Below are 15236 nucleotides of genomic sequence, written 5' to 3'. Positions count from 1 at the left end.
TATTTTTGATGCTTGTGGGTGTTATGTCCTTGCTTGTGTCAAGCACATTGAGTTGCCTTGTGTATGAAATGTAGTGCTATAGAAATAAAACTGCATTGCCTTGCCGTAAATGCTGAAAGCATGAATTGCGTTTCTGCTGCAATACTTCGAACCATTGTTTTAGTCATTTATTCCTCCCATCCATCGATCCTTATCCTCCATGTGCACTATCTGCACCGTCTCCTCCCCTCAAAGACTGTTTCGAGTATCTGACATCTGGTGGTATTACGCATCCTCTCGGCACGCAGCTGCGACGCTAGACAGTACAATCTGTATGCGGCGATTTCAGGATGCAGTGCAGTTAGTCCAGCGGTACATCACGACGTACGTAAAATCCGCCATAATGTAAGCGTACGTCTCTCGATGGAGCACCGTCTCCTTCTTCAGTCCATGCACGTTGTTTATCTACTACTGACTCCCCCGATGCTGATGCAGCTGTGGGTGTGCGCCGTAGGTGAAGGAGAGTAAGAGGAGCCGCATCTCCACCACAGCCGTAGAGGATGTGTTTTTATTCACTGCCCTTCTCCATGCTAAGACAACGCTGCAGACTGCAAGGACGCCGAGAAATTAGAGAAACATATATTTTATCAATAGAAGCGTCGGGAGCCTGGATCACCAAGATGAAATTTCCAAGTGAAAATCCAAGAAAACCAGGGAACAGCCCGTCACCAGGTTAGACTGTCAATTACTCGTTTTGTTTATCCGTATGCAAATAGAAAGTCCACCAAATGGATTCTTTTTGCGTGAAGTTTACCTTAACTTCCTTCCACTGAATGCCTGTTTTCAAACTGCTGCAGTAAGCTCTACCTTTCTGCAATGTTGATACTGATAGCCTCCCTCATGTGAAGCCCTGAGTATTTTTGTACTGTGGCTCCAGAAGGTTTGCTAATGAAAATTTAATAGAAATACAGCAGTGAAGGTCCAGCCAGCATGCTGAAGTTTGTAGTCAATAGCTGCATCATATCAGTTACATCATATTACAACTAAAAGATGGGGGGTTGTTAAACACGATAATACAGGCAGGACCATTGAATATGTGAGAAAACAATTGCTTTTGGCAAACCTATGGCATCAGTGTGGCGCAGTGGTGGGATTTCCACTGTTGTTCTGTATTTAGCATTACCTCACCCAATATGGGCAGATCCTCCTCAAATCTTGCATGTGTGTCACGTCCCATCACAGCAGCTCCATAGTCATCCAGTTGTGGCAGACTCTGATATTATAGTGTGCTATAATAATCGAATAGATGTGCACATCTCTGGAAAAGGCATGATTGCTTTTATTCAGTTAAACTGTTTGGTGTCTTTTTTGTTTGTTTGTTTTAACCAGAGGTCTATTTAGAAAATGTGAAAATTGCAGCTTGGGCACCATTCTCGGCACATTCCAACTGAATGGTTACATAACTTAAAGTAATCAGCCCGTGTCGCTGATATTCATTGTATCATTAGCACAATAGGAAATGCATACAGTAGATAGAAATATCAAATTACACTGCTGTCAGTTTGGGGTCATTGTCTGAGATGCACGGCTACAATCAACACTTCCACTGCATTTCTGCAGTGGATTTCTGTTCATGTGTGGTTTTGATAGGTGTGATATTCAGCAACATGCTGCCTATACTACTGCATTTCAATGAGAAAACCAAAAGAAGCTTAAGAAACACATAGGGAAAATTTATTTTGTAAACGATAGTTTGTTAGTCGGTCTTATATTTTGTCTCTTGGTTCAGCTTTGATCCTCAAGAGGTGGTAGCGAGTCACTATAGCTTAAATAAAGATGCAACCATCAGAAGGCTGCACCTATCCATGTTGTCACCACTTCTGGTATGTGTAATGCACTACAAACCCAAGGCAGTATAAACCCAGGACATGCACACTGATATAAGAGGACACTCATTGCAGCGTCTTTTGTCAGTGAGCCTCTCCTTTCGTTAACATTCAAAGCGACTTTACAGGTAAGTGTTCGGACAGTGAATCAACTGATATGCTGAGATTGTTTGTTTTTCTCAAATTGTTTTTAGGTGAAATGCTGCCCCCTATTGAATTGGAGTACTTGCACTTGCTTGAATATTTCAATTCTCATGCAATTTTCTTTAAGCGAGAATTTACAGGAGACAAATGCGTTGAATAATAAAACACTTGCCTGTATGTTTTTGTATTAAGTAGTTAAAGGTTGCATTATATTGTTTTGTGGGAGCTCTCACTGAAAATAAAGACAGCTAAAGAGTAGCTGTTATACTAGTTGTGTAGCTGTCAGGTTTATAGCAGCTCGGAATTCAGTTAGTATCATCTGCAGTCTAACTGCTTGCCATCTTTGGTGTTCCACAGGCAAATTTAGAAGAGAAGATCATCTTTATTTGAGTCACACATGCACAAAATTTAAACAACACAGTAGTGTACAGAGCAAACGCACACACTGTTAGTGGCACACAATGGTGAAGGGGTCTACCTACACTCTTGGGGAGCAGTTTGGGGTATCATGGTCTTGCTCAAGGACATCATAGCTGGTTTTGAACTGGGGATCCCCCTGGTGGTAAATGACAAGCTTTAACAACTTGGTCACGACTGCCCAATAAACTCACATATTAACAAATTAGCTATGGAGAAAAAAAAGAAAGAAAATGGAATAAGAGGTTTTGCCCTTGATATTTGAAATCTCTTATAGTCTTCTGATTTAGTTTTTGATCTTCTGAACTAAATTAAACTGTCCTCTTAAACTTCTTAATTTACGGAAGAGGATAAGGGTCAGTGAAGAGAAAAAAAAGGTTGGCAAGATTCTGACTTTATTCTCAGAATTCTGACTTCAAGTGGGAATTCTCACTTTAAAGCACAGATTCAAACCCTGCCATCATGGTCCCCCTTCGCCTTGTGACCAAATAATTAAGTTTACAGTTTAATATACGGAAGGGGATTAGGGCCAGGGAAGAGGGGGGAAAAAAGGTTGGCAGGATTCTGACTTTAAAGTTAGAATTCTGACTTTAAAGTCAGACTTTAAAGTCAGAATTCTCACTTTAAAATCTGAATTCTGAGATTTAAAGTCAGCGTTCTAATTTTAAAGTCAGAACTCTGAGAATAAAGTGAGAATTCTAACTTTAAAGTCTGATTTTAAAGTCAGAATTCTAACTTTAAAGTCAGAATCCTGCCAACCTTTTTCCCCCCCTCTTCCCTGGCCCTAATCCCCTTCCGTATATTAAACTGTAAACTTAATTATTTGGTCACAAGGCGAAGGGGGACCATGATGGCAGGGTTTTCATGGATGGAAGCAACTATGTTAATGAAGTTTACGACGATATTTGTCCATCCCTTCATATACATGAAATGTAAAACTGCCAATGTGGATCATGTGAAGTTTATCTGTTGCAAATTAGAACGTTTAACCTAAATTTGTTTTTCTTTCTTTTGTTCCTTCAGTGGCAGTTCAGACTAACTTGGTCCCACCCAAAAAGATGCAGCCAGGTATGCTTCAATCTAGCCTTGTGCACGCCAGCGTGGCTACCATGCAGAACCCAATGGGCTGCTCTTTGTCTCGACTCTCCATCTCCCGGCCCACAAGCATGGTAGCCAGCATTGAGGCAGTTGCTGATGGCGCCGCTCCTTTTACTATGATGAAACTAAAGACGGTGCTGGCAGTTTTCGTGGTGGTGGTGGCCTACTTGGTGGCAGGAGGACTGGTGTTCCAAGCACTAGAGCAACCATTTGAAGACAACCAGAAGATCACCATTACAGCAGAGAAGGCAGCATTCCTGCAAAAACACCCCTGTGTGTCCCCAGATGAGTTGGAGGCTCTCATCAAAGTAAGACCAGACGCTGATCGATATTCCTGTTTTACCTCAGCGCTGGATGGGGTCCCGAGAGGGAATTAGCTAAGCTTCCTATCGATCTGACCCTATTATCTTCAACACATCGTGCCGTCATTCTGTAATTCGATAAAACCTTACTTAACCTTCTAGTAAGTACAAAAAAATAGAAGTCTGTTGTTTTTTTATCAGGTGTGGAACTACCTGAAGGCAATATTAACACTACTGAGGCAAAACGGGAATACTTTAGTGCTAATTAAAAGTATTCAATTAATAAATGGTTTGAAAATTCAACTAAAGCGCAAAATGTAGGTTCACCATATTTTCAAAAAAAAAGAGGACACTCAGTCCGGCCTTGAATACTTAGAGGGGAAGTCAACACCCAATTTATTTTTTTGGAAAATATGTTCTATGCAGCTCCACTGGTCTAAATATGGTATTCTGGTTAATATTGTGTTAGTGGAATATGAGCAAAGCAGCGAAATCCAGCCGTTTTTATCCATCTCAGGGGGTGGCCATTTTGCCACCTGCTGTCAACTGAAGATGACATCAATGTTGTTCAGGACTCAGTCAACGACCAATCACAGCTCACCTGTTTTCTGAAGCTGAGCTGTGATAAGTTGTTACCTGAGACCCGAGCAACTGTTATGTCATCTTTGGTTGACAGCAAGTGGCAAAATAGACGCTCCCTGAGATGGATAATAATGGCTGGATTTTGCTTCATAACTCTTATTTCACAAATGTAATATTAATTAGAATGTCATGTTTAGACTAGTGAGGTCACATACCGTCGTTATTATTGTCAATAAATGTTTAAGGTTGACTTCCACTTTAAATTATACTCAAAGATGCTATACATTATAACAATTTTAACACTCTTCTGAATGGTTGGAAAATAAAACAATAAAGCACAACTCTCTTTTGGAGGCTTACTTGACAAATAAAGTTGGAGATTAATTTAAATTATTTAAAGCATTGAAAAATTAACTTAGTTAACTCAGTTTTATTTTCTTCTTATTATGGCATATAACCAGCAGCCAAACTTAGCCACTGGCGTGAAAATGGACAAACACGGACTGTAGTAACACTTGTTGGAGAAATCTCAAGTAATTTGTCTACTTTACAAAGCCAAATTAAAATAGCATAATAGTTGTACAGTACAGGCCAAAAGTTTGGACACACCTTCTTATTCAATACATAGGATTTATTTACTGTCTTTGAGGTATCATGTTAGAGCAAAATACCCTGCTTAAGTTACTACCTTCAAGGACCTCGCAAATCAACCCTTTCTGAAGTGTGCTGTTTGTGAGCACACCTAAATCTGGAAGAGTATTGTTTGCATGAGAAAAAAAAAGGGCTGTAAAGCTGAATCCAAATTAATCATTTTTGTTTAACAGTTGTATTTTACAGGAGAAGTATTCTAATCGAGGATCAAAGAAAGTTATTAGAAGAGTTTTTGGTTCTAAACATTTTCTATTTGATGATTTTACATCAATTCCAAGATTTTACTTGAGTAAATATCTGTTACAAGCTTTGATGACGAAAGTAGAAACAGAAGTAGAAAAATTTGATTAATTGTGATTAATAAAGAGCCTGGACAGCTGGACAGGATGTAAAAAAGTGGACATGTTTGAGCAAAAGAGGATGTTTGGTCACCCTAACATAATGTATATCACGCTAGCTTCTTTAAAACATCCTTGTTTTCGGAAGCTGCAAGCACTACTGGTGCCTTTTATATGCACAGCAAAAAGGAATTGGTTTTGTTGATAAGTTGGTGCAGATTTCGAAAGTGAATTAAAAATCCTTTAGTAAAATGTCAAGTTCAATATAGAGAGCTGTTGTCGTATGTCAGTCATAGCAGATGAGTAGGCGATGTGCTCTGTGATTCGTTGATTCAACCTAGGCGCTTGTTATATGTCTCTGTCCTTTTGAGAATGTGCTTGGTAGTGATATGGTGACAGATGTCTCCAGGCAACCCTGTGGTACTTTTTACATAACATACGTTTTCACTCTTTGTCAGTGTAAATGTGTCATGAAATGAAGGCCTGTCATTTTCTAATCCATTCCTCATGGCTGGTATAGGACTGGCAGAAAGAAATTCAAATATGGTGCTTTGTTTTCTCTGAGTCACAGTCTCACAATAAACAGCACAAAATAGCAGTGTAACTTTAAGTCCCTTTCAGACTTGGAATGTGTAACATTGTTGTCTCCTTTACAGACATGGCTTATTATTCAAACTTGTCTGTTACATAAATCATAACGCATAAACCGTTTTACGAGTGCCTATCTGTCTTGTATCCGTTTGAAAATCTTAAAAGTTTGCACGTGCAAAAACAAGTGTAAATTGATTGCCTATGCAAATAGGTGTGAACGCTATCTCCACACTGGTCAAAGCAACAACTGCTTCTGGCAATTGCGCAAAACTGCCACAGCTCACTTTAAGAGGAGTATATTTTAGCACATACATTGTGATATAGATCGATGGCTGCCTGCTTGGCTGCCTGGCTGGTGGATGGTTGGATACGAAAAACAATGTGAAAATAAAAAAGCATCCAAAACTAAGGTTTGAGGGGCGAGCTAAGGGTTTTATTTATTTATTTATCCATCCATCCATCCATCTAATTTAAGCAAGATTTAAGGTGTTGCCTGTTGGGCCGTGCCAAGTGATAAATAATCAAACTATAAATACAGTCCAGTTATGCCAGCTGCGCTTGGGCGAGAGGCAGGGTACACCCTGGTCTGCAGGTTGCTAGACTATTGAGGGAGGCCTAAAACCAGTCATTGACTGGCCCACAGATAAATTTTACCTTAATCCCACAAATTACCTTTTGGATAAACTAAAAACTTTTAGAAACTCTTCTGCATGAATGAAGATAATTTCCCTCAGACCCAACATCAAATTCACTATCCCAATACTTGTGTCCATACAACAAGTTGGATACTGCATTGCCAACTCAGCTCCTACAGTTAATTAATAGTCCAAAAATATCACACTGATGTTCCTCATATTGAAATGCAAGTGTTTATGTTTGATAAAAGGTAAGGTTTTGAGTTTGTACCACAAATTCCTGTGGATAAGACATTTTTTTCTCGCCATACTATACGCGGAATCATAAAGATACACCCCAAATTTAACATTTGAAAGACATTTACCGGAACCTAGATGTTATGTTATAGAAAAAGGCATACTAATATTCCAACATGATATTTAATGTCTAATGTTACAAATTTATGTAAAGTACCTAGTTTCCAGAAATTGTTCGTGTGTAGAGATCATAAGCAAAACTAGTATAAAGCTAAAAGCAGCAACAATTGTTCATGCTATCCATGACGAAAAACGCAGCCAGTGGTGAGGCCAACTTCAAAATAAAATCATTCCATATTCAGTAATACGCTGACATTCTTGTCCTGGTCGCTTTTAATTTGAAGTTGCTTCCGGCTGCGTGCCGCAACGTTGATCTGACTAATTCTTTTGCGACACTCTAGTTGCGGTGTCTTGCAAACTTTTGCCACCGATGTCAACACAACGTTGTTGTAAAATCATGTTTAATCGCTAATTAGTGATGGTAAAAAACACTGACATTGTATTATACGGCATCTGTTGCCTGTATTTAAGGTTTGCATTCCCAGTGTTAGCATCTCCTTGCTTGCTATCATGTAGCAAGCAAGATGGCGAGAACCATCAACCATTATCAAGATTCCTTTATTAAGATTCCTTTCTTAAGCAATTTGTGTAAGCACTTGTTGCGGTATTACAGTGTGTATTTACGTATTGACAGATTACTTTTCAAAGGCAGTTTAATAGACAAAAATGACTCAGCACACTTTGGTGATGACAGCCTCACACAGGCTGATCACTTTTTAACAAACCAGGCTCACTCAAATGGCAATCGAAATTACACAATTTTAGCAGTGAACATCAAGCTTGTTTTAATTTTATTAGTGAATGAACAACAAATATCCCCAAATGAATCATCAATTACTTGTCAAAAATATCAATCTATCTAAAACTACGGCCATTTCAACGAAATGGATGTCATTTTCGGGCTCAGCAGCCCATAATTACTCAAAACATTAAAATGTCCTTGGCACTCGGGGGGAAAAAAATGTTGGACAGTATAATAAAAGATGCGAGCAAATCAGGGGACCATGTTATACACGGGCACAGAGAAAAAAACAAAACATTTTAAGTGTGATTTTTTGGGGCTTATTATACACAGGATTTTACGATATGTACTGTAATGAAAAGGATAATTTTTGTTGAAAACAGGTCTGTGAGTATTAGACCATTTCCCTTGAGACCTTTTAATAAAGGCCATGATTATTAATTAAGATTTTATTGTCCTGGGACTTATCTCAAAGACAAGCCTTTTATAGCATTTTTATGAGCTGCTGATGTTTTGTAACCTCATGATCACATTGCTGACTACCAATCCATTGTCTACACCACATATCTTGGTGAGGCTCGGAGGGAACTGGCGTGTAGTCAATCAACCAAAACCTTTATTTAACCAGCAAGTAAAAAGCCTTTGAGACCGAGATCTCTTTTTCAAGGATAATCTGGCCAAGAAGGTGAAGCACAATTCACATCATAACAATACAGTAGCCTTGAATACGTTTGAGTAAAAGGCGAACTACATGATTAACTGGGTGCCATTCAATAAATGGCAAATATTGAAGAAAGACAACTATTCAAAAACTCTCACTCTGTGATCTTCACTGAGTGAAAACTGAACCCACACTGCCTACAGAGAAGTTAGGTGAGGGAATCGTATCTCAATGCGTCACTGTATATTTTTTGTGAAACCAGTCAGACAACTTTTTTGACGCACCTTTTGTGTGTGCCTGGAAAACGAAAAAAATATTTCACTAGCTTGAGCAATTATTTATTTATTGATTATTTTTGCTGGCAGGCAAGGGGACAAGTATATTTTCATATTACCAGTCAAAGACAAATTATGAAAAATTAAACCAAATGAAAACGAAAACAACTGTCAAATGGAAAGAATCTCAACAGATAGTGACTAATGGCATTGTATCTAATTCAACTACAGAAGAGGATGAAGCATTGTATTTATTTATTTATTGAATAAAAACAAAAAACTAAATGTACCACCTTGTAGTAATAAAAGGTCATTCAAAGTATTGTGAAAACGTCTGCTATCAGCATTCTTGTGAGAACAAGAATGCTGATAGCAGACGTTTGGTAATCTCACCTTTTTATTTACCTTCACAAAAACGGCTACTGTTGGCCGGAGCCGGCGCCAGACACAAGAAAAACCCCATGAGCCGTAATTAGCAAAACGAGCAACCAACTCGAGCATATGGGTCCCTCCCTCACCGCAAGACGTGTGATGCGTTTACTAACACTCGGACACAAGAATGCAAATCAGAATGTGCGACACAGGATCACACAACACAACTTAGTTTGTTACAGTATTGATTATTCTGTTGTGTGCCAAAGATTGAGATGATACACAGTGAAGAACTTGGTTAAATATGGGATTCATTAACCTTAGATATTTATGCAGATGTATTAAGACAATTAGCACCCACCCACTATCTTTGTAACTACAGGATAACAGTATCCTTTTGGGAGAGATTTCTTTACAGTCTTATAACTGGTCCTTTACCAATCCTTTAACACACGCTGGTAGCATAGAACCCCTGAATGACCAATAAAAGAAAAAAATAAATTCTTGAGACATGTTTTACTACTGTAGTCTGGAACAATGGCTGTGTCTAGTGGAGACATTCTTTTTTTCACATTATAAAGTAAGTGCACATTGAACGGTGTAATAAATAAAGACAACAGCCTTTAGTTTATGTAAAGTCAATATAATTCTTTCTTTCGCCATAAAATTTCAAGGGGGACAAGCCAACTGGTGCCAGCCTGACTCGATCGTTTGCTCTGAACCGTTTGAGAGAAGTCGATGGACAGAACTGCAAAATATCTCAATACCAAAGCCTGTCTGCCTGCTTCAACTTTAAATTTAGCAGTAAAGACTTGAAACGCCATAACCATACGCTTAACATGTTTCATCAACGTAGCACTTTTTTTTTTCTATTTGTGCAAAGAGTTAGAGTTTATGTCAAACTATTTTTTTTCTTTTATTGGTAACACCTGAATTAATTGATCCAAACAGTACTATTTATTTGTATCCTCATCTCATCCTCATGTACCTAATCTGTCCTCTTGGACTCGGAAATTCTCCCCGCCCTCTTTGCCATGATTTCAGGTTTGTTAAAGGGATTGCTGCTACTTAAGGTCAATTTGAGATGTATCTCAATGCAAATGGAGTTAGACGAATAGACGTGCAAACAGGTCGGATTTACCAACACACATAACTAACTGTTGTGCGTACAGCAGGGGTCTATTTCACAAGGCAGGCTTAGTGAGGTTTAGTCAAGAAACCCTGAAAAGTGGGAAAGCATTTTCCGTTTCAGAAAGAGAGGTAACTAAAACCAGAGAAAAAGAGGCAACTCTAGCCTGTTTGCATTAATTTCATTGTTCATGGTTCTGACAGTATGATGCAGATGAATCTTTGAGTGGCACTCAACAATGTACCTGATGAAAAAATTTCTAATCACATTTTTACAGATGAAATGTAGATGTAGTACATTTCACTAGTATGAAACAAACTGTGGTATTCTCACCGTGGAGGCAGAAAATAATATGAAATTGCCACAGAGAAATCAATGTTCAAGTTAAGCACACTCTCGCTACAGCAATATAGGCAGCTTTGTGAGTCCATCATGTATATACCCTATTGGTCATGGTAATGAATTCTGTACTTGCCCTGAAGTAAGAGGGGCGGGATGAGGGCCGGCACATTTGCTCACTTGCAGGGCCTGCCCTTTCAAATCAGCTCGAAAAGTTAAATAATTTCCATAACTCCCTTCAAAGTCAAACTTTCATAGATTATAGATTCAGGGCCCACAACTTAAGTGAGTATTTATTTATCTATTTTTACATTATTTGGGCTTCCAACTCATAAAACCCACTAAAACAGGACGCCAAAAATTTTTAATAATGTGAAGAAATTACATGGATACTTTCCAGTGTTTTGCATGGAAAAATAAAAGATGGATGGATGGATGGTATTTTCAAAACGATGTCAATCTTCAATAGTTTGTTAGTTTTGCCTTAATCACTGCCTTGATGCGTCGTGGCATTGCCTGTGGGGCCTGGAAGCCCAGGCATTATTAATGCTTACTGTTAGCTCTTTGTTTTTCGGTCTGGTAGTCCTAATTGTCACCTTGATAGTACTGTATTACAAGAGGAAAACTATATATATATATATTCATTCATTCATTTCATTAGTCCTCTAGCGAGGGTTGGGGATGCTGCATTGGAAACGTCAACGCCGTGTTGTTGGAGGTCGCCCTCACTGACATCAAGCCATTGGGTGCGGGGCTTCCCTCGTGGTCGTCTGGAGCTTTGTCTTGCGTGAGATGGTCTGGGGTCTGGTGCCGCCAGAGGGGTTTCCAGAGAGACTGCAGTGCAGATGCTGCTCGTCTGCAAATAATCCTTGGTTTTAGGTCACCGTTATCTGTCACCATGGAATCCAGATACAAAAAGACAGGCTCATGATGTTGCTACCAATAAGAATGGGAGGTGGATCCGGCCCATCGCCGACGTACATGAAGTTGGTTTTAGTCCAGCTCACTTGGAGGCCGAGCTGTGCTGCCTCTTCACTGTAAATGCCCAGAGCGTCTCTCAGCTGACTGTAGGTTGTGTTGAGCAGGATGGTGTCATCGGCGTACTCCAAGTCAGTCAAATGGTGGTTGCCAAGGGACATTCCCGGGGCGCGCTCGCAGACGCTGGACATCAGATGGTCTATGATTCAGTTGAAAAGATCAGGAGCAGCCACGCAGCCCTGGCGAACGCCACTAGAGATGGTAAACCAGTCTGAGTCAATGCCGTTGATGTGGACACAGCTCTTTGCATTGCTGTAGAGCAACTTGAACAGGGCGATGATCTTGGGTGGTGCTCCGAGGGCTTGAAGGATGTTCCACAGTTGTTTGCAGAAGTAAATATATCTGTTTTAGTCATGGAAATATGGGTCAAACATTATTTAGTAGTCACACATTAGGACAAAATGTAAAAGATACAGATCGATTCAAGACACATCAATAATCTAATAAACACATTGAATGAAAATGAAGTAACGAGACATTTGTACCCCTAGTTCACACTATCCATACACTAAGTTGCACAGCTGTGAGACACACACAGTAACCGCAACAGACTATACATTCTCAACAAAAATCCCATTTTTAATCTGACATGCCTCTCTCTTGGTTTCTTTTCCCAGCACTCTGTTGATGCTGTGAATGCTGGTGTGAATCCTGTGGGCGATACCTCTTACAACTCTAGTCACTGGGATCTGGGTAGTGCCTTCTTCTTTGCTGGAACCGTTATCACAACCATAGGTACAATGAAAAGTTCTAAAGTGTCTTTTTTGTGACATGTATATTAAAAGAATATTGTACATTCAGATCAATCTTGCAAGGAAAAAAAACCTTGACCTTATTTTACCCATTTTCGTAGGGTATGGTAACATCGCTCCGAGCACTGAGGGAGGAAAGATTTTCTGCATTTTATATGCAATATTTGGCATCCCACTCTTTGGATTCCTCTTGGCGGGGGTTGGTGACCAGTTAGGGACCATATTTGTCAAAAGTATTGCCAAAGTGGAGAAGATATTCCGGGTGAGTTACATGTGTATCTTACATGGGGTAGGTTGGGGGGGGGGGGGGTGCTAAACACCCCTGTTTAAATGCCAGATTTTAGTCACAAAAATGAGGCCAAGAGAAATCATTTCAAAACGTTTTCCACCATTATTGTGACCCAAAATCTATTCAACAAAAAAATCTAAAGATAAACAACAAATCTTTTCTAGAGGCTATAAGTTAAAAAAAGAGAAGACATATATAATAATAATAATAATAATTTATATATATATATACTGTACCCTTTTTTCTCTCTTGGGGGCTTGCTAAGGTGCCTCAGTGAGACTGGCTATACTGGCCCGGGTCACAAAGCGTGTGAAGGAAAAAAAGGAGAATCCTGAGTTTAGATGGTCAAGTAGCTCGCCACTTTTTTTTCTTCTTTTTTTTGCTGAAAGTAGAAACAACTGAAGTCACATAGTCGGGACTGACAGGTGTCATTGTGACTGGACAAATGATCATTTCCTCTTCCCATACCAGCCATTTAGCATGACGGACCCGCCCCAATTCTGTGGGGATTCTGTAGAGCAGTGTTTTTCCCCTTTCCTTCATGGGCCCCTAACATCGTCTGGGCCCCGGTGTAGTGCAGCATGTTGTACTGTTGATATTTACACCTCTGACATCAAACCTTTTTAGATTTAGTTATGCTTCAATACTGATGACATTGCGGTTTGCCTTGGTGGAAGGGGAATGATAGGAAGTCAGGGATTAGCATACAACACCGGCCAGTGGCATCGGACTTGATATTTCTCTTACCTGGTTTTCTGGACCGGGTAATTCAGAGTTTCTTATCTCAGAAATAACTTATTCGGAGTATTCACGTTATGTGATTTCTGGAACACCACCATCACCTTATGCAATCAGCAGTGTTCTATCAATAACGAGCAGGGTTGTGTTACTTTTAAAATGTATTCCGTTAGAGTTACAAGTTACCTGCTAAAAAATGTAGTTAGTAACGTAAACCAAAAACCATGATATTAAAGTAATGTAACTTGATTACTTTGGATTGTTTTTGGATTACTCCAATACCGAGTATGCTCATGAAGACAAAATAAAAATAAATATCACCACAATATATATTTCTATACAGTGCGCCCCTGCTATTTGCGGGTGATATGGACTCAGGCAGCCTACTAATAGCAAAAATCATTGTATAATTGACACACATTAAAATGTATGAATAGATGGGTTGGTTATTGTCATGTCTCCAAGTTCACAACACACATGGATAGGGACTATTATTTCATCAAAATAACACTTCCTGTATTTTTTTTGGGGGGGGGGGGGGTTAAAATTGCAGATCAATAAGTTCATGATTGTACATAGAACATAGTCGTGTCTCCAAACTCACATCACACATGTATGGGGACCCCCTGCTTATACTACAACTCTTATTTTATCAAAATGACACTTCCTATATTTTTCAGAATTGTATTGTTGTTATTAATGCTCAATAACTTCATGATTGTACATCGTCATGTCTCCAAACTCACACCACACATAGATAGGGACCTACTGCAAATACTACAACTCATCAAAAATAATACTTCCTGTATTTTTCAGATTTTTTTTGTTCTTATTATTGATCAATAACTTCATGTACATCGTCATGTCCAGTGTTGTCACAGTTACCTTGAAAAAGTAACTTAGTTACTTTACAGATTACTTGCTTTTAAAAGTAACTAAATTATGTTACTGATTACTTGATTTTAAAAGTAACTAAGTTAGATTACAAGTTACTTTTTTAGTTACATTCAGCAGCTGCTGATAACACAACATAAAAATAACAATGTGGTAGGAAAGGGGTTCCAAATACATTATTGGAAGTGCATTTTTTATGAAAAACAAAATAGACAGTCCTTCTTGACGTCCTGTAACATAAGTATTTTTTATGAAACAAAAAAATAAATATATAAATAAAATATAAAAAGTAAGTAGGCTGGTTATGAAAAGTACAATATTTTTAGACTTGACATATTTTTTAGAATATAAAATAAAGACAGCCTTTTTTAAAGACAATGTAATGGCAAGATTTAACATTTCTAGTGCAAATGTCTTATAAACATAACTATTAAATTTTTTTAAACGTGTTCTCTGAACATTGAACCGATTGTTAACAGCCTTAGAGCTGAGAGGCTGTTCCTCTTCCGACCTCTTCGTTGAACTCTGAGACTGATAAATTTTAAACGCCTTGACAAAGTTGGATCCATTATCAGTCACTGTTGCGACTACTTTGTTGATGAGTCCAAATGATGAATGGATGTTTTCAATTTCTGCACCAATTACAACATACGTGTGTCTACCACGAATTCTTCTACATGCTTTTTATTTTATTTTATTTATTATTATTTTAGAGAGAGCTCAGTATTGAACATTCGGTAATCTTACCGATTCGCCATGTCATCATGATTGCTCTCTGTCTTTTCTTTCTCTTTTTTTATTCTTCTTTTTTTGTATGTGCGTGAGTATGTGCATGTGCGGGTGTGTGTGTGCATGTGTATTTTAATTTTTTAAATCTTTTTCGAGAGAGAGCTCAGTATTGTTCATTTGGTAATATTACAGATTCGACATGTCATCATCATTGCTCTCTTTTTTTACTTTCTTTTTTTGTATGTGCGTTAGTATGTGCATGTGCGGGTGTGTGTGTGCATATGTGAGTGTGTGTGAG

The 15236-nt window shown here is 38.7% G+C and overlaps 1 protein-coding gene across 1 annotated transcript in view; it reads left to right on the top strand.

The window, feature by feature from the left end:
- The first annotated feature begins 221 nt into the window (after window positions 1-221).
- kcnk10a (potassium channel, subfamily K, member 10a) overlaps window positions 222-15236 on the top strand; it is a 30230-nt gene continuing 15215 nt past the window's right edge. Inside the window, exons 1-5 of the mRNA XM_077552161.1 lie at window positions 222-384; window positions 494-711; window positions 3450-3832; window positions 12154-12271; window positions 12390-12550. Coding sequence (XP_077408287.1) covers window positions 540-711; window positions 3450-3832; window positions 12154-12271; window positions 12390-12550 — 834 coding nt within the window. The 5' untranslated portion in view covers window positions 222-384; window positions 494-539. The remainder of the gene's footprint in view (window positions 385-493; window positions 712-3449; window positions 3833-12153; window positions 12272-12389; window positions 12551-15236) is intronic.

This window comes from Vanacampus margaritifer, chromosome 19 (genome assembly GCF_051991255.1).
Source record: "Vanacampus margaritifer isolate UIUO_Vmar chromosome 19, RoL_Vmar_1.0, whole genome shotgun sequence".
NCBI lineage: Eukaryota > Metazoa > Chordata > Actinopteri > Syngnathiformes > Syngnathidae > Vanacampus > Vanacampus margaritifer.
This window is presented reverse-complemented; position numbering and strand designations above follow the sequence as displayed.